Source organism: Apteryx mantelli, chromosome 3 (genome assembly GCF_036417845.1).
Source record: "Apteryx mantelli isolate bAptMan1 chromosome 3, bAptMan1.hap1, whole genome shotgun sequence".
Lineage (NCBI taxonomy): Eukaryota > Metazoa > Chordata > Aves > Apterygiformes > Apterygidae > Apteryx > Apteryx mantelli.
The window spans coordinates 75921827-75944561 of NC_089980.1; the positions used below are offsets into that span (position 1 = coordinate 75921827).

A 22735-nucleotide genomic window follows, 5' to 3' on the forward strand; every position below is an offset into this window, starting at 1 on the left:
CTCTCACTGGGGAATCAAGAAATGATGTTGAAGGTGTTAAACACTTTTGTTAGCTGTCAAGGTAATGGTCCCCAGTATCAGTCTCGCAATATCCTCTTAACTTGCCTCAAACAATCATTGGAATTATTCAGAATCCAAATAAAAACACAAACTTTCCTTTATTATTATTTCTTTTAATGCAACAAATACTTAAATGCTTTGGTGCAGCCCTGCTCTTTGATTGCTTTGAATTTGAAATTTGGTCATGTCAAAAATTATCACAAAGATTTTTTTTTTGTTTATCTACATAGTTTTTAACCAAAATTACATTATAACACACGAACACAGTCTTCTCTTTAAGGCACAACACATCATTATGCACATTCTGTTTGCCAAACTTATAAAAGAGACAATATTATATAACCTTTCCCTCCCCTCCCCCCCAAAAAGAAAGAAAAATTGCATCCACTTCCAAAATCAGCTGCTAATAAAGTCACAGTAAATTATTTTCATCAATAATTTACACAAATTACAGGACTAGACAGGATTGTCATTATACAGTCTGAGTGCATTCCAATTCAGATTTTCTGGGTTAGGTAGGCTAAAGTCTGGTTCAAACCTCAGTGCTGAGAATATATCCCATTTTGAGGAATGTCGGTTGGAAAACGCATGTTGGTGCTTTGCCAGTTTGAGTCCTTTGTTCTCTCCTGTCAGGGCTCATTTGGTATGTACCAGCAACCTCCACAGTTTTAATTCATTTAAAAACGTTGCATATATAAGACCATAGAGCTTCCTTACGTAGCACTAACGTTTCAACTCCATTCAGTAATCTGAATTCTTCAATTTGGAATTTTTAATTCCAAATATTTCTTCCCTTCTTAAGACAATTCATATGTGTAAAGCCAGAGGCATTGAATCACACATAAAAATTCAGTGTACTTGAAATATATATATATATATATATATATATATATAAAAAGGAGCGCCAACTTTAGAACACAGTTACAAATACTCTAGTTCCAGTGCCTGATGGAGAGCCAAGAGGTCCGAATGACTGGATATCCTCCAGAAAGGCATGTTGTGCTGTGTTTGTTAGATGAGGAAAAAAGGTGAGGAAAAATGAACACTGTGACATAGGGTGGTATATGACAGACATCTGGTCAACTTGCAACCATGTATTTTACACCATTGTGTTTCTGGATTGATTTTTGTTAGTAAGATACTGACAAAAATCAGACCAAAATAGATCTGAGCTTATTTCTTTGACTGAAAGTAAATAAATAGATTGTCTTTCCTACTAGTTTCTTTGGAAAGAACTCACTACTTAGAGAGGGCTATTTGCTTTTTTTTTAGCATGGAATCCCATACAGTGGAGCATCAATAGGAAATCTCTGTTTCAGCTCCACTTACTATACTTTGCAAAAGATGGAGTGACCATTTAAAGGGTTATAAGACTTTCATTAAAGGAGGCCTCACTTACAACACTTTGAAATAGAGCTGAAATACATTTTTTTCCACTGAGGGAAAAAAAAATCTCTTTTAGGGAGAAAACAACAAATTACTAGTTTTAAAAAAAGGTAATTTATGTTGCAGTCAGCATCAGTGTCTGTGGGACAAGCAGATATATGCACTATTCTCCCTTAGCAATTGTCCAGAATGGAATAAAAAACATACTTCCCCATTCTGTTCAGATCTATTTGTAATGTACTGGGTTCATCTATCCCTATGAATCTGCATCTGTTCATGCAATATAGCTACCATTAAGAAAAAAGCATGCCAAACTGGAAAGTACACAATCCAACCACCTTTGTTTAGCACAAACTATAAAAGACCCATCACCAGTAATGTACCTGTATTAAAGAACCATTTGGAATGAGCATTTTGGTTATTTGCATTTTGTTTCCATTACAACTACACTGTAAAAATTACTTAATACTAAAAGGGCATTTAATTTTGCTTTTCCTAGCACAAAGGCATTTATGTCACTTGGCCTGTGAAGGCCTGAGGCAAAAATTTTCAGTTTCTGCACACTTCCAGGGGTTATACTGGGAAGTATAGCTCTCAAATTATTGCTAATTTTATCTGTTTCTGAACATTGAAAACTTATCTGGTGAAGTTTTCACTCGAACTTTTAACTTGAGAAAACTGAGTAATTCTAAAGAATCAGATCTTTTTTATAAACACCAATTTGGTGCACAATATGTACATTGTGTCCTTTTTGATTTTGCAGATACATATTTCTTGAAGTAAACTATATGCTCATCACATTTCCTCCAGTAAACTGCAGATCTCTGTTTATGTTAGCAAAAATTTGCACTATCCTTTAGATATTTTTCCACATTCTCTGTAACACTTCTCTTGAAACCTCCCTGATTTCACCCTTTAAAGAAAACCACTACCCAACCATCATTTCCTAGCTCTTGCTGTGTCATCTTTTTAGGATTACTTTGCTTGAAGTTAATCAGACATTTTGCCCTCATCAGTTTTTGTATATTTTATAAATAATTTTGCAATTTTTATTTCCAAACTGAAACAAAGCAAATGCTAGAATCCAAATGGTTCATTTCATTGTAAGTGTTGGTTTCATCATGCTTTTGTTGCCTTGCATCTGTAGACTGAAATTATTTGTCATTCTGCCATTGTGCAACACTAACAGAAATGCAAACAGAAAGGCTTGCATTAGTAGCTATGTATCACACCAACATTTCAGTAGACAGGTTACCTTTTTTGCTGCCTGTTCTTCTTCTACACCATCCCCAATTACAACATATACTACTTTTCTGCCAAACCTTTGCATTATTCGTTCAAAGCAACTTTCTTTTCCTGGAAGATAAATGAGATAAGAGTTCAGAGTGAAGTTACCTGATTAGCTGCATGCTCCTCATCTCGGCCATCTCCAATCACAACATAAGTTATGTTAGTGCCAAATCTGGACACTATACGCTCAAAACAGCTCTCTTTGCCTGAAAAACAATGCACTAATTAAGCTATCAAGTGAGTTATGGTGAAGCTCTATAAAGGATTATTGCAGTGGTAAGGCATTGTTACTACTACTTTTTTATAGCTCTCAGCCTTGTGATTTAGAGCTAAAACTGGTGAGAAGCAATGAATTCCCTTAGTGACAATAAGCTGCTTCCACTAAAACTATATTTCTATGTTAAGAGTTACAGAAAAGCTACTAAAATAAAGGAATTACCAACACTGTAAAAAAAGAATAGGTCAGTGAATGAATAATTGAATTAAATGATTCCCTATTATTGTAATAATAATTTTTCAACAAAAGCAGCAACTTTACTTCAATGTATCTGCAGCAATGAGCTATGCAGCAATGGAAAAAATGGTCAAAGAACAATGGACAAGGAAAACAAAATTAGACAGCAGTTTCCAGGGGGAACTTCATAAAATATTTGCCTCTTTTACAGGGCTATGGAAGCAAGGAGGCTAAGACAGTAACAACAAATAATAAGTAGGATTGAAAAGGACCATGAGAGGTCATCTAGCCTATCTTCCCCCACTACTGCAGGTTCAGTTTTACCCAACAAATGCCTCTGCAAGCTATTCTAAAAATATTCTGATGTTGGTGATTTCACAACTTCCACAGGCGATTCCCATGTTTAATTAACCTTTACCATTAGGAAGTTTCTCCTTGATATCCAAACTACACACACCTTATTGCAATGAAACCATCAGTTACTGTCTTACCTCCCATCAACATAGAGAAAGATTATTTCTTTTCTCTCTGCCATGGCTTTTTAGATACCTTAAGGCTGTTACTATGCCTCCCCCCAGGTTTTTCAGTCTCTTTTCACAAGCTCATGTTTTTTAGATCTCTGATTCTTATTGCGCTCCTCTTATTTTTCTTCAGATGGTCCACAAAAAATGGCTTATGATTAGCAAAAGCATTGTGTGTATTATGTTGAATGAGGATCAGATTTCACTGTGTGTAAACAGTAGTCACAGTTATAGCTCTGTGCCCAGTGCAGTGAAGAGATCACCGAGATGAAAAGTAAAGAGAGATCCTGCACCCAGCAGAGTTTACTGTGTTCCTGACAGAGTTGTAACAGTGGCCACGTTGTTCCTAGAAGGAATTCCTGATGCAGAAATCCTTCAATGGCTTCCAGAAATGGTGCTTCACTTCCCACCCCTTTCTGTGATGTTGGCACTATTTCTCAATGCTCCTTCCCATGGTCTGAGTGTAATCTCAATAACTGAATCCAAATACACAGGCTGTAAGACAGACGACATTCTCTCCCCAGGCTGGTTAATACCATGTGATGTTTGGGATACTTCTGCCTTGACTCAAGTTTTTTAAAGTATTTGAAGCATTTCTGTCTATAAGACAGCTACAGCTCATTAAAAGATGATTAATTGATTTTCTTGACCCTGTTAGAATATGCATTGTTTTTTCACTTATGAAAATCATTTAGGAAATATATTCGAATACTCTGTCAGTGCAGTCTCACACTCTGTTACATAAGATGATGTGGATACCGAAATTAAGCATTCCTAAATCAATAAACGATACATCATGAAGTCTGCCAAGATTTTTGGAAATCTGCCAAGTTGTTAACAGGCTGTGTCTTGTTTCACAGGAATGGTGACATTTCTTAGTTTACACGAAAATTTTGGATGTGATTTCAAAACTATGAATTCCCAAACTGTGATACACAAGCCCCTTCAAAGAGGTAAGTAGCTACCAACAAAATAGGGAACTGCCCTTGTGATATCCATCAACATGGCTTCTGTTGGTAACATTACCATCACTGATGTATTATGCTTCCAGAAGAAGCTTGTGAAACTGTGGCCTAGCTTACATAAAGCTGAAGGTCAGACCAGAGACTATTTTAAAGAAAGTTCTGTTTAGATTTTAATTAACAAAACTCGTTTCTTTATTCTTTTCCACATTTTTTCTGTACTATGAGAGGCTTTGAAGAGAGGCCTAGTACTGGAGCCTTTACTCCTTTAGGCATCATAGAAAATATGCTCAATTAGGATTCCTATAATTGATAAAAACAATCTAAACACATGCAATACATAACTCTTATAACTGACAACATAAGTGTCAGGAAAGTGGTTTTGAATCCATCCATTACTGGCAAAAAAATTGTTGATAATGCAATGTTTCATCCGATTGGATGAAAGTATCATTTTCTTACCTATTTTGGTTGCACTGTAAATATTTTCAATAGGAAAAGCTCCTCCTAAGCTGTATAACAGGACTTTTGCAAGTGCTGGAATAAGCTGGGTTGTTGTTACCAACACGTTTACGCAGTTACTCCTAAAAGGAGAGAAGCAGTTTAAATCCATTTCCCAAATGCTGATGTGATAACATAGCCAATGAGAGCATATTCAACATTCCTCAGCATTTACTTTCACTCATACTGCTGTGCTACTCAGCACCACCACCTCCAGAAAAAGGTACATGAAACTTTTGGAAAAATCCCATCTTTTCCTATCCTCTACATAAATATGCAGGTCTGACTAGTAGGAAGTATTCCACACTGCTTTATGAAAACCAGAACCCTGAAGATGACTCCACTAAAATACAGATATCTAACATCACTGATTACTTTTGAAAATAGGCATCCTAAAGCTTTAGAAGCATGTTTTTCAAGCTGGCAATTACTTATCACTAACTACCAGCCAGTTAAAAGTGTTAGGAGAAAGTGAAAAGATCATTTGTTACTCTCCTGAGGGGAAAGAAACAGACAATACACATTTCTGCATAATGGGAATTTAATAACTAGACATCACTTTCTTCACGTTTCAAGAGTAGGAATATTTCTGAGAAGAGGGAGAAGCTGAGATAGCAGTTACACAACAAAAACTCAAGGCCAAGCTACTTCACAAGCACTGATAGGCTGGAACATGAGTATGACCAAAGTGTGAACATGGAGCCAAGAGCAACTACTTGTGATTTTTGATCCTGGTCCTTCCACAAATTCCAAGAAAGACCTTCGGCTACTGCCTTTATGTATGTCTCAATTTCCTGTCAGCGACATGTAAATAATGTTTAGCTGCCTCATAGATATCTTCTGAAGATTTATATCTGTACCTAATGTAACCGTAAATCTGTAAATAAATGACTATTATTTAACAGTTTTGAGTAACTGATAACGATTTTTCCAGACTCATCCACCAATGCTCAAATGGTCTTCATTACAGAGTGCATGAGCTAAGAAATGCAGAGCTAAGCACAGCAAATTAAACAGAATTTTTATTTTTGTTCTCTCGAGGTACTTAAGATGCTTCTAATAAATTTAAACAGCAGAAACATATTGCAAAAATATTTATGAGTTTAAAATAGTTTTTCACACCTTTCCAAGTTTGTTCTTTTCACTCAACACTGATTCCTCCCTCAGACATGCTCAGGAGGCAAGATGGCTAAATGTTGTTCCTTTTTATCATTTAAAACTTCCATTTTTGAGGATTTCAGAAGAAAAACTGCATGGCTAACTAAGCAGCAGCAGCAGTGTTCCCCATTTTGTTATCTCAAAGGAACAACTAATTTTATGTTTCAGGACTGGAAGCACAGACTTTTAACTCAATATTAGTGTATAACATAAATACTTGCTTTTCTAAAAACTTACATATATGCTTAATCATATTGATTATTTGAAAGAAGGACAGAAAGAAAATGATTTTGTGTTCTGGGATCTGTACTGTACTTAGGCACCACTATGAATAGGCACAAGCATTGAAAAATAAAGCATATTTGGAGTTCAGAGGATGCTGCCCACAGGACAATAATTTAAAGGCTGGCTCAGAGTTCTAAAAATATATATATACACAGGGTCATTTACCACATTTTAAAAGTCATTTCATACAATCTCCAATAAATGCTGGAATCACTGAAAATGAAATCAATTTCCATGGAATTTTTCCTTCATCCCATCTAAAAATCATGTTAGACCTATTCTATTCTATAGAGGTACTAGTATCTTGTAATCTAAAATGTCAAAAAAGCCATTACATGTCAAAATTTTTTTTAAAAAGTTTTACAGTAGACTCAAATACATACCTTGTGCTGATAATTGATAATGATTTAAGTGCATTTGTTAGCCAGGAATCTGTTAGAGCTTCAATCTCTGCTCTTAATTGCAACCATGCATCTCTTTTAGCAGGACCGAGGAGACCTTTTATGTAAAAAATCAAGGAAAAAAAGCAGTTAAATTCTGTGCTAGCTGGAATTTATAGATTTTGCAGAGATTGTTTCTATTTTAAATTCCTCTAGAATTTGAATAAACAGCAAAGAGAAAAACTGTTGTCTTCAAGGCTCAGTAAATTGCTTTCTGCTTTCTTTGCAGTCTGGTAACATCAATGTATCAAGCAATGTCAGAGGGTATTGTAGATATCTAATAAGTAGTCATCTTATTTTTTTCATATATTCAGCCTCCTTTACCATGTTTTTAAGTGTACCTCTCTGAAGAATACATTTTTGAAATGAAATTCTCACATACACCTTACCCTCTAATTATCAGAGGCAGTGACAAGGGGATCATGCCATGAGGATCATAGGTAGAGACACTCATAGAGAACAAGGAACTTTAGAATAAACTTTTTTTTCTAGTATCTGCATATGCTTATAACTGCCCTGCTTATGGCTCATTTTATATGTAAATCTCAGGTTAGCATGTGAAAATACAGCATTCGTTTGCTTGCTCTTCACTTCCTGTTCTAGTTACTAATGGCAACTCCTTTTGCAGTACTTACAATATTACAGCCTTGTCTGTACATCATACGTTCTCAAAACCTAGGTAGCCCTGACTTCTTTAGAACCAAACTATTTTAAATTTACATATGGCCCTGGAAGAGCAGGCAAGAAGGCACGGTGACCTCTAGTATCCTTCTCCTCTTTCACATCCCATATTCTCAAGAAGTGGTGATGACAGTTTTCAAAAATCTGAAACAAAGCAACCTAAAAACTCCTAGTTTGACCTAGTCTTCTGCTGGCTTCTAATTGCTATTTTGAAATAAAGAGTTACATACATAATAAAAAAGATTATTATAAAGGCTAATGAGTGGAGGGTGCATGAAGGAACTTGCCCCTTAATGCTGCTTGCCCAAGTGGAATATATTTCAGAACCACGATTTGTGGGGGACAATAAAAATCTTAACACAATGTACCAGCACACAGCTGTACTGTGTCTTTGCAACAATGCTTCCTGTTACTGTGTTTCTCTATGCTGTGCTGACATAAGCTCTCATTAGTGTTAAAGCTTTAACGAAATGTAACAGCTTTAGAATCCCAGATGCATTAAGAGATGTCATACAGAAACCCAGTAAATTTGTGGGTAAGACTGTTTCATGTATTCTTTATATATAAAGATTCCATTGATGACAGCAAGGAAAGTCAGGGCAGGGCAGTTTCTTTGGGGACTATCATTCACTTCTCAGGGATTCAAGTCACCACGCTTCAGAGCAAGTAAAATCTAACCATCTACTATCACCCTTCTCTGCTATTGCTTCATCCTGTGACAAGAAAAGACTTTGAACCAGTAAAAGTGAAAATATATAAGCCATATATACCTATTTTATAAAATGATTAAGCCAGTGACAAATTCACTGTCCATATTATTAGCAATATTGTTTTCCATTTTTGAGAAACTGCAGGAACTGCTAAGAGCACACCTATCTGTTTTTGCTGCAGGTGAGCTTTACTTTGAGTTTCAAGTTTCTTTGAAATAAATTTCAACTGAGTTGAAAAAGTCCATGCTACAGAATGGGAAAGAGTTTCCTTGAACCACTGCCTGGTTGGGCTGGCCTCTTCTCAGCCTTGAATGTGGCTGTAGAAATGTTTGAAGATCTGTAAGTATTCTCTGTTCTCTCAATCTCTTGAGTAGTCAGCTGACATATTCCCCTCTTCAGAAGAGGGTTGGCTGTCTCTACAATTCATACACAACTCTCCAGGACATATTCCTTCAGTTCTGCTCCTCTGACTTCCCGAAAATGTGCTGGCACTGAGATGTCCATGAGCGAAAACAACAATAAAAAGCTCTCTTCTCAAATGAAGTTGGGATTTTCTTGCTAACACAATTAACTGTGTTAGCTATGGAGTTATTTTATAGTTAGCTGATTTTAGGCAAGGTAAGTGACTCAGCCAGTAAGTCAATAGGAGGTAGGTATATCCGAGCTGGGTCTGAAGGAGGAAAAATGGGCTCTCTGCATGTTAAATGGAATTCTGCTCTGATTCCCCATTTCTGGTTCTCCTGCACAAGAGCACTATGTAGGATCTGTCATTCCTGTAACCGTCAATAGCAGAAGGTCCAATCACTTAATTTTCTATTCACAAAATGGCTTCCAAGGCACATTCACTTGGCACGAGTTCATTACCATACGGTTTAACCTGATCAGTATTCTAAATTGTTTTTGACAAAAATGTGTTCCTTAAACTCACCTCCTATGTTGTTCTTGTAAGTATTATACAACTCTTTTACTCTTCTGTAACGGAAAGCCAGCTTCCTCATCCAGTCAACCCCTCCTCTTACACCTGTTGGCAGACAAAGGTTTGCACTACTTGCAGCTGCATGGAAGCCATCAGTTGCAAAACTGTAGGTACTGCAAACACCCAAAATACAGTAAAAATAAATACAATGTATTCCTGTAAATGCTCAATTTATTTAATCTTTGAAGAAAAAATTTTGAAACAAACATTTGATCTTACCTTAGGTCTTGACCATTATCATCAGAAGAAACATCATCTATATGAACTTGATCACACTCCTGTTGAAAAAAAAAAATTAAACGATAATTTATTTTAAGAGAGTATGATCACCATGTGCTCAGCATATATGTTGATCTTTGCAGGCCACTAACTGCACCAGAAGATGGCAGTGTATGTACGCTCACAGCCTCATATCAGATCAATTTCTTCAAAATAATAGAAACTTCAACTCTTTCTACACTATAAAAAATATGGGTGAAAATAGGTCTTCAGAAAAGTGATATGTTATTTCAGTGTGGTTTTAGATAAAAATTATTTTTAATTTTAAAAGACAACATTTATCAGCCCTCTCTTAGAGTCTCTCTAGTGTGCCAGTATTTCAAAATCACCTAAACCGTATTTCCCCACTCTCTGAAAAGTAGTAATGATGAACCTCAAAAGGCATGTCATTTATGTTAGGTCTCTAGGAGTGTGGATGCTTATCAGATTCTTGTCTTGATTTATCCAAGTGCCTTTGGCTGGGAAATCTCAAAGAATCAATCAGTCCTGGAGAATGTCACTATTTCCTGGTTTTGGAAGGGCTGGAAGTAACTCCAGGGAACTGCGAGGTACAGTGAAAATTTAACTCCCCTCCAAAATGTTTTTATAAGTGCATACCTATCACATATCTCTTTCTGCACATTGGTTACAGCAGAAAGACAGGAAAATACAGAGGGAAGCAAAAATAAATAGGTATTTCAAGACACCATGCAATGGTAAATATAAACAAGTCTTGCAGGCATTGTATTATTGCCTTCTGTAGTTGCTAGAATTAACATCTGAACTCAAAGACACACCTGAAATTCAGTGTCTGGAGATTTTACTTTCCCGTATAAGTGTTTTTGTTTTTGTTTTTTGTATTTAGAATAGCTGTTGTTAACATAATTAATTTAATTTGTGAAAAAATTCAAAGACAGATTTAAAAATGACTCACCAACTATGTTGTTTTCAATAATTTAACCTCATCACTAGAACAAAGTGGGGCTGAACTTTCCAAATGCACAGTTTCATGCTTCAAATAAAGAGTTATCTGGGTCACCTACTTCAAATAAAGTTGCTGACAAGCTACACTTAGGTCAGACTCTCTGTGACATGCAGGAGTATGCAGTTCTACATTTCAAATCTCAGTCTAGTACTAGGGCTAATCTGTCCAGAAAAAGGACAAATCAGAGCACAGGAGTGATTTCCAAATGTATATACCACAAATTCCTAGAGTTTTTTCAGGGAAAACAATATCAGTGTGAGTTTGGGGAAATACCATTTCTGGTCCAAAGTTTTGTTTGCTTTGCACTGAATGAAAATTTAGTAGGTTTTTACCCACATGAAGCAATTTTGTTAAAAAAATCAGATTAGCAATTTGTGGATAAATAAATACATACAATGTCATTTTAATACATGCAATCATAATGTAAAATTCTGCATCAAGACTAAAAGATTGAGTGGCTAAATTCTGCTCATCTGGCTTAATCTATTGAGACAGGCATGAAAAAACTGCAGTTTGAGGAAAAGAAATTAATCACTCTTCTCCCCACTAGAGAAATAAAATACATTTTTGATTATATCTGAGGAGCAGATTAATCTGAGCTGTAGAACATTTTAAAGAAGCTGAATTTGGATATAAATAACAGATGAAAAGAGAAAGAAAAGAGGAATTGACTGCTGTAATAAAAAAGTTCGTTTTTTAATCTTTGTTTATTATTTATTCTCCTGAAAAAAATGCAACTATACTCCACCCAGTGGAGCACAGGAACTCAAAAATCAGACAAAACGCCCCTTTGGGACAAATTCTAACCCAGTATTTTACAGTCTCTGAGCAATATCTGGCTTCCTCATCACCTTCACTGGTTTCAATGGGACTGGTCAAAGCATTAGAAAATTTTAAAAGTTTAAGAACCAGTCCTGTGAATTTGAACAAGTACTAAGTACATGGAGAGCACACAGAAGCCCTCATGGATAAAAATGAGTGTCTGCTGTTCTTTGTTTTTTTTTAAGTCATTCGGCTATACTGCTCCAGCCTTGAAAATATCAGATAACAATTCTACTGTGGGTGGCAAAGGCTCAGCTGTTTACTTTTATTTTTTTGCTCACATTTTGCTCATTGACTCAAGAATTCTGATTACTTGACTCTTGTCCCTGCAGTAAAGTCACTTAGTTAACACCCATCTAGGGTGGATCAAAATCAACAGCATTCTCCACCTTCCTCCATTTTCTTCCTCCTCTTCTCCTTTTGGAGCCACTCAATACCCACATCCACTCAACAGTCTGGCAGTACACAGTTCTTGAACAACAGCAAGCTCATGTGTCCACCACTCTTTGTTTCATTTTATTTTGTTTTCTATTTGTTTCATCAACTTCAAGTAAAATGTTTACATTTTACAAATTCATTTATCTAGGGCGAGCAAACTTTCAAAAAGAGAAGAAGGCTTTGTAAAACTGAGTAGACGGTTTGGGCAGATTTGAGACAGTTCTCTCCTTTTCCCAAAAGAAACAGGAAAGTGGTGGCACAACACTAGATTTGAATTTGCTCGTAAGTGAGACCAAACAGTTGTGCAGAAGAAGGAAAGCAAGCTCTCCGTCAGTTTAAATGTTAAGGTAAAGTACCTTTCACAACAGCTACAGTACTGGCTTACACCCTTCTCAACATGGGTCACTGGCTGTGCAAGGTCAAAACTAAGAAAGATAAAATATATTTGCTCTTACTGAGTGCACAGAAAATAATATAGGTATGATAACTGTTTTTTTGTTTGAAGCAATGCTAATTTAAGTAATATCTGAGTGCCGTCAATTCTTTGCAGGAAGTTTTAGAGCCTGAAAATTTGAGAGTACGGAATCAACAAATCATCCATAAAATTATCCTCCTGGAATGGCAATGTCATTATCTAGTAAAAACACTGACTCACTGCAGTGAAAACAAAAATGCTGTTACAGAGCAGATATTCAGCACTATGCCTTCTCAGGCTATACAGAACTAATCATTTAATGTATATGCTTCAGACTCTGTTAAAACTGGTTTGACCTGCTTCCCAAATTTTGAGTGTTATTTAAACATATTTTTTCTCCCTCATTTCCATTCCCTAATGAGAAAAAAACAATTACAAAATCTTATTTAAAATATGCTAGGCTTACCATAAAAATGAAAATGTAATTCAGTTCATTTTAAATAAATATGCTTTTCTTCATTGCTCTAGAGAGTAGAGGAGGATAATGGGAGTAGAAAAACTCATGTCCAAATTACTGCTTGCATTTTGTAGATGCTGATTGTTTTGTGGGTGTGCATATAGTATGCCCTACCAATTTTCTAAAAGCTGTCCTAAAATTAATATTGAAATAGAGAGAAAAGCTTCATTTTATTTCTGACCTGGTGGAGAACAGAATGTATTACTCTGGATGTTATTACTGAACTTAGTCCCATCCCCTACGCATTGCTCAGGCACATGAACTTTCTAGAGCACAAGACTTCTACTTTCATGGCAAAATACCAATTGCCTCCCAAGTGATATTTCTCAAGCTAACTAAAATTTATACACTGAGAATGAAATAGCTGGAGAACAGCCTAGCCTCAAATAAAACTGCAGCTTGGCTGATTAGAACACGGGTTAGTAGGTCAGCAGGGAATGTCTCAACAGACTGGAATTTCTGCATCAGCAGTCATTGTAATAAGACATATTTGCATAAAGGAAGGAAAGCTTTATTTTTGTATGTGATAACTTTCAATAACTTGGTTGTTATTACTAGCCCTTGGTATGTAGTGCTTACAACCAAGCAAGAGAGGGGAAAAAAAAGACAGCTTAGAGGACTTAGTGACTGGAGTCAACATTATAGGAATATGGCTTCATTGGTCTCTTACAGGTATCATGTCCAGAGCTGCATGGTTTATTGTGATAGATGAAAGCAAGACAGACCATATGGGACATGATGGCTCACCACTTCAGAAAAGTGAGATGATGAAAGGATAAGTAATCTGTGTACTGAATAAAAGCCCATCTCACTTCTCCCAGTAAGAACTAAAGGCCTTGTGCCTTGATGATCATGACCATCAGAAGCTCAGCCTGCTGTTGTTACATTGCAGACTACCTCCCCACTCCTGAGGAAGGGGGGGGGGGGGGGAGAGAGAGAGAGAGGAATACAAAACAAGAACTGGAGAAGGATATAGCGAATTCTCAGAATCCCTTACACAGTTATCATGCAGATCCACGGTAATATTCAGCGCTTAGTAATGTCCTTGTGCTCTGCAAACATTTAAACAGACAGATTTACTTGTCTGCATATTAAAAGGATGCCTCTATGTATTTTGGCATAGGATGCTATGCTCTTGAGTACAAAAGCTGTTGTAACCTTACTTGCCAAGAACATAGAAACTTGTTGGTCTTCTGGTATGTGCTAGAATTTGTGCATACAGCTCAGAACAAGAACTTTGGAAGCTTTGGTAATCTTGTAATAGAGTTGGTTTTGAAACAATGCTGAATTCTGGGTTATAAAACACTTAACTGCCTACAGAAATTGGTTTTAATCAAATCAAACTGATTGAGTTACGAGACTCTCAAAGAAAGTCCCCAAGCAGAATTTTTTGATTTATCTAAAACTGAAAACTGTTTGGATACTCTTCAAGTTCTGGAATGAGCTGGAGTATGAATTTTTGGACAGGATATTAAAAGAACCCTATTAAGAATATACAAGATGTGATGATACAGATTTTTAACTGACCTATGACTGCTGAGCCTGAAATGGCTAAATAAATAACGAGAGAAAGGAATGAAGCTTCAGCAGCCACAAGCGAGAATAAAGAGATATGCAAAGAGGGGAAAGTTCCATTTTGCTGAACTCTTCCACTTGAACTCAGCACAAGCTTGAAGAAATCTGGGCACATGCTACTGAAGGGCTTAAAGTTCATTGGGTGCCACATGAAATGTGAGTGTGCTGGGGCAAAGGTCTGTTAAAAAGAAATTTAAGCAATGCTTTGAAAAATTGATTTGGAATCTATCCCTGGTATGGGGCACCAGAAAGAGAACATTCACCGAATGCACTTGCATTGTCAAGTGATGACTCACTAAGACTGCAATAAAACACCGACCGGCTGAGGCATATCCAGGGTTTTAATTTCTTATGTTTCTGCCACTGAAAGGAGGAACTGCAGCTCAGGTATAGGGTGAAGCAGATCCTAGTTTCCCGACTTGAAAAGAGCTGAGGATAAATGAGGTCTGCAAGGGACAGCAAAGACAACCTCAGCCTGGTACCTTCTGATTTTCCTCCCACCTACGGCTAACAAAGGAACAGAGGAAGTGCACACTAGAAAAATCCAGGTCCCAATGGATGAAAAAATCTAATTTATCTTCATTTTCTCCATTCACTCATCAGATACCTTCCTCTGGCATTTTAAACAAAAACTCAGTCTTCCAACTGTGGTTACTGGCAAAATATCTGTCCATGGAGGGAACACTGTGATCTACTCTGAGTAGGAAAACAATTGATTTGGATCAGGGGAAGGTCTGAAAAGCCTCTAGTTTAATTTGAGAGCTGCTTTTTCACTCACTGTTTATTCTACAAAATAAATAAATAAATAAACACAGTCGTAAGACTGTCACATTCCATGTTAACAGATCTGGACTCCAGGACTGAAACAAAATGTTTCTGAAGCATTGCTGATGGGCCTACTTCCCAGACAGTTGTCACTTTGGCAGTGTGATTTTAACAGGTGAGCAATCCACAGTGGTCGTTGCCTGGGAAAAGGTCTCTCCCTTTTCTGACCAGATGTCAAAATGCATGCCTTGGCACACTGTGACAAAACGTGGTCTCCTGGTTACCTCAGGAAGAAAATGTGGGCAACCAAAAAGACTGACATTGTCAGTCCATGACACACTACCCTTGAAAGTCTGCCAGATCAGAATTTTGGGACGGGAACTTGTGTCCAGATTTCCCCCTGTGATCTGGAAGGGGAAACAAATAAATGAAAGATGAAGAAACACCATCAACTAAAGAGTACAGTATCTGATTCCCAACAGGATTCGATATGCAGAGATCATGTATGAATTGGCCAAACTCATATACCTCTGAGATGTCCAGAAATCTGGTGGCAAGCATCTGCCAAAAGCATAGGACAGTGAAGAATCTGAACTAAAGAGTATTCATGTTATTTAGTACGGCTTACTGAAAGTCTCTAAAAGGAATACAGGGATATAAATGAAATTACCTGGAAGGTAACTAAAAATTTAAGGAATTGAATCAGATGTATAGGTGGTGACTTGAATGTTAAGACTCATAATATTCCATATAATCCTGACTATGTTTTGTACAACACCTATAAGTACTATCTGAATTCTTTCAGCCTTCTTAGCTAAAAAATAACCTTAAATCAATCCAGAAACTTCTAAACAGAGTTCAGAAAAGCCTTTCTGTTGGTTGATGTTGAAAACGAGACAGATACAAAATTTTTTTATTTTTCTTCCATATACCACTTTGGCACTTTTCAGAATGTGCCACTCCTGCCTGTAATTTCTCACTTTAAATTCACAGTATTCTGCAGGGAGTGGAGAAGGGGAGAAGATGACCTGCACATAAGCTCTTCTATTCTAATGGCAAGGTTTTGACACTGATGATCAGAAGGAACCTGTGTCCTCAGACTGTGTCCTCCATTTCTATGGCATTAGAGATATCAATGATGAGATAATCTACTACAGTTACAGTTCTCTTGATGCTGTGTTCTTTCAAGTGAATGAAGAGTATTCTTCCTTTGAGCAGGAAAGGGGTGGGGGGGAGGCCAAAATGCTACTCAAGAGTGTTGAGAGAAGAATGTAGTCACTCATGGTCAGATGATATCATCCACTGAAAGCAAATGAATTTTGAGAACTTCAAGAGAAAGGATGGGAGATACATAGGTCCCTCTCCTGGAAATCACTGCAGACAACTCTAAATCCATGGAAACCGAAAACAAGATGCCCACAGAACAAAGATCTGTGCTACAGAGAGGAAGGGGTAGTTTTCATATTCCCACTCTCCCCTAGTTTCACGGAAGGACCCTGGTGCCAAAGAAAATCACTGCCACCTGGCTAACCTCTGTCTGATTAGAGTCTGACTGAGGTCTGGAGAAGCAGATAACATCACACTTAAACACGAATGCATAGGAAAACCACTGTGGTAGAAACCCAGGTGTAATGGTGTTAATGTTTCTTTGATTCTTACCTCCAAGTCGTTAAAAAATAAATGCGTATCAGCAAGATTAAAAATCATTTCTTCCATTCGCAGGCCAAGGGTCACTGCCATTGGAGGATCCTTAAAAAAACAGAAAACAAGATTAACTACTTAATTACCTTTAAGGTATATCACAATTACTTTAAAAGCTGCTGTATAAGAAGTGTTTTGAAAAATTAACCCTGCAACAAACTTCTGCAAAATCCTTTAAGTATTAGGTTATTTTAATATAAAGCTACAAGAAGAGATTGCTGAACTAGTGTGAGAACACTTGGGGAGCTGGGGATGTTAAAACACCATTTTCAACAAGTCAAGGCATTTACAACCTGGCTAACCTATGACAAAGGGGAAACCTAATGGTCATGTGCAAACCTGCATAAATATTAAGGCTGTAAATGGGGAAGAAATTTCTCACAAGAGATATATGTAAGAAAGCAAATGTTTATTATAATAAGAATATATTGCATTTTTCATCCCTGAGCCTTTTACAAAAATATGTAGATATCTTAACCATCAATTAATAGGCAGAAGAAAAAGGAACCATGGAGCAATAACTGATTTTTCTGAGCCTATGTACCAAGACAGTAGCACAGGCAGGAACAAAATTATTCCATGTGGCACCTAGTCTATTGCACAATTCCTTTGATCTCTTGGCTTTTCTCTGAACTGAAAATCTTCCTAATTTTTGGAAACACAGAATCTCCTCTACTGACTCCTGGAAGAATCCTCACCAAGGCCATGCTAAACTGGACTAAGACTGGCAAAAATTTCTTTGCAGGTGATTATCCTACACTGTGATAGGAAGGCATGATTTAAGAGGCCTTTTCAATTTCTAATGTGCTGCTTAATAAAAATATAAAAGCCAGTCTGAATCTTTGTCCATTTCCCCAAACTGAGTTTCACTTTAGATAATATCACTGTCTTACCTATGCTTTTGCCTATAACAATTCTTCATTACACTTTCTGCTGCTCCAGAACGTATCCTCAATCCCTGCTCCTGGTCTTTCCCAGTCTCAATATTTACTCCTCTGCTCCTGCAGGCACTCACCGATGAATTTCCAGGCTCTTTTTTAAGGTTTTATTGCAGGCATCCAACAAAGTACCTGTAAATGTTCTTCTACGTGTTCTTCAGTTTGTCTACAATCTATAGCACAATTCTTTAGGTGGTCCACAGTAATGAGAAAACATATGTAAGCTTGTTTGTTTGTCCAGAGATCATTCCTTAATTTAAGTTATTAAATATAGGATTCTTCCCCCTGGATGAGATTCCATTCAAAATTTTGTATCTCTTTGTTGTTGGGCTTTCACACTCCCTATGAAATCATTCTGTCCCAGCAAATTACCACAAATGTACTGCTCTGCAATAACAGTTTGTCTTAGAGCATTTAGCATGCAACAAACGTGAGGTAATTAATTTGACTTTGCGAGGTTTGCTAGGAAAGAGGTTAAGCCAAGCTACATTAACTTACATTTGTTTAGGATAAGAATGCACACATGGACAGTTTCCAATGTTCAGCTGACACCTGGAAACTAGTTATTCCATGACCTTAATCATCTGCCTGAGCTTGTGAGGTTCAGTTAACTTTTTTATGTTAAGGTTGCTGCAGTACTCTACTTATAAAGTAGATTTGAGCCTCTTCTCATTAAAATAAGAAAAAAATCTGTATTTCATAATTTAAACTCTGACTGACATTGTGAGTTTTCAGAAATCCTTTCTTAAATACCTTGGGATTAAGAGACTTAAAATTTACCACTGTGTTCCCATCTGGCAGCAAAATCACACAAAACCTCAAATGATCATTTGTTAGTATTATGATCAAAGGCTTCCCAATCAGGATCAGACATCTCCTATTTCAGGGCTTTGCAAGACAGAATAAAAGATGGCTTCTGCCCTGCAGCACTTAAAAACTAACGGTAAAATCTGAAACATAGACATATTTTGACCCTTGCTCATGAAAAAGTCAGACTTGAAGGGGACAATAGTGTACAAGAAATTGTAATGATCCAAAGTTAGACCCAATTCTCTGTCAGTGAGAGTGAAAGGAAGTATTTTTATATTGACCTTTGAACTGGTCCAGGCTACTTTTCAGAAGCAAAAACAAATCGCAGTGCCTAGTAAAATAACTTGGTCTCCTATGTCTTCTGCAACCATGTTCACTGGATCCAAAAGACACTTGGGTGAAGGGTGCAGCAAGTGCAAAGGTCTTTTTTCCACAGGGATGATTAAGGAACACACATTGACAGATTTGTAAAATCCCACATACTCACAGCACAAATCATAAAAAACTCTGGACTCATGAGATTCCTCATCAAGCCTAATACTTTTATCAAAATGTCATTATGTATAAACATGTGTTTCTCCTTTCTCTTGAAGTTTTTTCAGTGCCCAGTAAATTAAAATTTTTTCCTCTTCATACCATATAGTAAAGAGATTTTGCAATATGCTTTTTTACCTCAATCCTATGAACACGAAGGCATGTGCATAACTTTATGCACAGGTGGTAACTCATTTTTATTTATGTGAGTTGTTATTCACTGGAATGTTTTCAAGATTGGAATCTTAGACTTTTGATTCTCAGCCCCCTTTTCTCCTTCCTGGGTAGAAGCAGACTTAAATGCGGAAATCTGTTATAACATATTCCATTATAATCCAATTTATTTTAACAGAAACTACCAACTATGTATCACAATTTCCTGCCTTGCCTTGTATAGTTGAAAGACATAACTGTGACAAAGCTTTTATGATTTTCTTATTAGTAGTTGTGTAACCAGCTACGCATGACTTTATAACTGTTAAAATGAGATTTCCTATGTCTCTCTTTTGACATGGGCAAGTGTGAAATATTGTTATGTACTACATGCAAAATAAAATAAACCAAAGAGACTTCATAACAACTTCTGCTAAAAAGAGTCACTGGAATTGAGTTCTCAAGGTACAAACAATTCTTCCTTTAATAAATCTGCCCAAACTTGCACTGCAACTGTTTAACAAGTATTGGACATCGAGTTCCAGTTCCATTTAAGTTCACCTCTTCACATACAGAAACAGATAGAGGAAGTAGATTTGTCAGAGTTTAGTGGTTTCATAACATTTGCAGAATGTGGAGGAACATCACAATCATTGTTTTACTGTCTTTCAACTTGAAGCAGAAGTTGCAGACTGACTCAAGTGGCACAAAGAACTGAGTGTTGAAAAGAAAGCAAGAAACATGCAGCTGATACAGATTTGAGCACAGCAAATTGAGAAACTGAATAAAAGGCAGACTGAACTTCTGCCAAAATGGTATTTTGTGCTATTCTGCACAAGCACACACAAAAGAGGAAATAATAATAATAATAATAATAATAATAATAATAATAATAATAAAAAGGAAGTTTTCCCCAGATGATTTGCTGAATAAAAAAGCACAACTCTTTGGCCCTCCGAGGGAAGATATTTAGCCAGATATTACTAGCATGCAGAGGAGTCAAGATCAGCTACAGCACTTCTGTATACCAAAATACAAATGACTTTAGTTACGTTAGTATGAAAGCACTAAATTGGAGTCAGACTGTCTGTCTGTTGACTTCTGTACTAGACTGGTCCATCCACTGGAATGCCTCCTGGGAGACTAGGTAAAAATAACCTGGGACGGCCAATATTTATATGTTTTGACAAAGAGGAAAGCATATCAGTGTCTCAAATAAAGCTCCAAAAGTTCCATATCCATTAGTGGAAGAAAATTATTTAGTATCATCTGGGAAGGTCAGGTTTCAGCCAAATATGTTTAAAATCATTTCATTTTTTGTAAAAAAAATACAAACAGACCAAAGTATTCTATATAAAATCTCAGAAGACAAATAGGGACTGACAGATTCAGTTTGACCGGATTTTGTACACATGAAGCCTTCAGAAAAAACAAGCAAGCAAACAAGCAAAATATGTGAAAAATACTGTCAGACTAGATTTTCAATGGGTGACTGTCCTGAACAGACTTACCACAGTAGCATCTTCTGGAAAAAGTAGAAATGCTGAAGTTAAACACTAACATTTTTAGCTTACAGACACTTCCCTACATTAAGCAGGAATCTCAGATTTAAGTTCAGTTCTCATGCTCTCATACGTGATGCTTGTTCCCAGGAGAGTGTTATGAAGGTGGCAACGGAGGCAGAGAATACATCTTGTAATAGCTCTGTCTGGTAGCTGATAACGGAAAACTCACATACTCCTCAAGCAGTTTTTGCTCCATGCTCTCCAGAAGGCAGTAGGAAAACAGACTGAGGCCTTAGACAATCAGGGAGTGAAGGGAGAGCATACTTGGAGGTCATGAAAGATATGGTATAAATATGGAGGGACAAAAGCATGTTTATAAGTGAATTTGGGAGTGTCATCCTGGGCCCTAATGGTGACAAAGTTTTTCTGTTTAATGATTGGCCAAGCACAGTGTGAGCAATAGCAGACTTCTGGGCCCTTTCCAGAGCAGTGTACGAGGTTAAAGTGACCTCCTTGGCAACTTCTTGTCATTAGCTCTTCCATCAAAAATGTCAAAATGTGATCATCAAGTGTTTATTTGTTTTGATTTTTGCACTTGGAGATCACATTTTCACTCTTCTATTGTCATGAGAGACTTTCATTCTTTTTTGACAGGCTTTACCTTGAGTCATGGCATTTATCTGGGCATCCCTGCCCGCTGGACTGACCTTGGAGAAATAAATGATTTCTTAATATTAGAAATGTAAATGCTCTGAAGAAGACAAAACTTCAGCTTAATCACCTTAAATCAGTGAGACTAACTGGAATTAATGGAACAAAGAATACACACTGTTCACAGAGAATAAGAATGTACCTCATAAACTTTAACAGATGATGACAGTCTCCTAACATATGTCCTGTGACATCAACAAATCCTTACTTAAGAGTTCAGCATTGTAGAAAACTGTATCTGCCAACTGGTGCTCAGCTGCAAAAACCATCATCAGCCACACAAGTCATAATATAACAGCTCAAATGCCAATGTTCATAATTTGTTACTGCAGTAAATAGTTAAAAATAGAATGTACTAGTTCTATGAAGTATGAAGCACATGAACAAATGAGATGAACCATGAGAAATACTCTTACTGCTGGGAAAGAGAACAGTTACCTGGAACCTAACAGAGATGTAGTTCTTATTTTTCATTTGTATTAGCTCTGACCAGCCCAATAAAATAACCAGTACACCAAAGTCAGACAGAAACACCCACAGGTAGAAAACAGCCAGGCAGAGAGTCTTCCTCTGGTAAGTTTTATATTTTGATTTTTTAAAGTGATACATTGACCAAACTCTGGTCAAATCTCTCCCACTTCAGTGGAGTTTAAAGCTATACTTCACTGGTGCTTACCTAAGAAGAAGCAATTTTCCCTACGTTTCAAATGAGATACCTAAAGCGGGATCCTCAAAGTTAAATCTTTTTGCAAATCACTAGTTTTGTATTTATAATAACATGTTTACTGTAACAGTGACACATAATTCCGAAATGAAATCAATATCACACCATGCAAAGTGTTGGACAAGTAGATAGCAAGGATAGTGTCCATTCTAAAATGTAGAAATCTTCAGGCCTAAGTCAGAAATCTGATGTTCTCTTGACAAATATATGATCTGAAACTTGACTTTACTGGATTCAGGCCTTCCCACATTTTCTCTGCTAATGAAAGCCCCCATTATCTATCTCTCCTAGTGGATGCTGGTTTGCCTTTCCCTTCTCCCTTCAACTTTAAATGTTTGTTAAAATGCAGAAATCTTTTGAGAAAGAGAATTTTCAGTTTGTCTACTGGCACCACTGTGACTCTCAAGAGCTTCTGCACATATATGCTGGTCTCTCCACCTGGCTGGCTGTAAGACTGTAA

General features: G+C 36.8%; 1 protein-coding gene across 1 annotated transcript in view; it reads right to left on the reverse strand.

Annotated features, from left to right (window-relative positions):
* Window positions 1–213: 213 nt before the first annotated feature.
* EYA4 (EYA transcriptional coactivator and phosphatase 4) overlaps window positions 214–22735 on the reverse strand; it is a 54487-nt gene continuing 31965 nt past the window's right edge. Inside the window, exons 11-17 of the mRNA XM_013958939.2 lie at window positions 16859–16948; window positions 9644–9702; window positions 9377–9537; window positions 7001–7115; window positions 5136–5257; window positions 2842–2942; window positions 214–1062 (exon numbers count right to left, since the gene is read on the reverse strand). Coding sequence (XP_013814393.1) covers window positions 982–1062; window positions 2842–2942; window positions 5136–5257; window positions 7001–7115; window positions 9377–9537; window positions 9644–9702; window positions 16859–16948 — 729 coding nt within the window. The 3' untranslated portion in view covers window positions 214–981. The remainder of the gene's footprint in view (window positions 1063–2841; window positions 2943–5135; window positions 5258–7000; window positions 7116–9376; window positions 9538–9643; window positions 9703–16858; window positions 16949–22735) is intronic.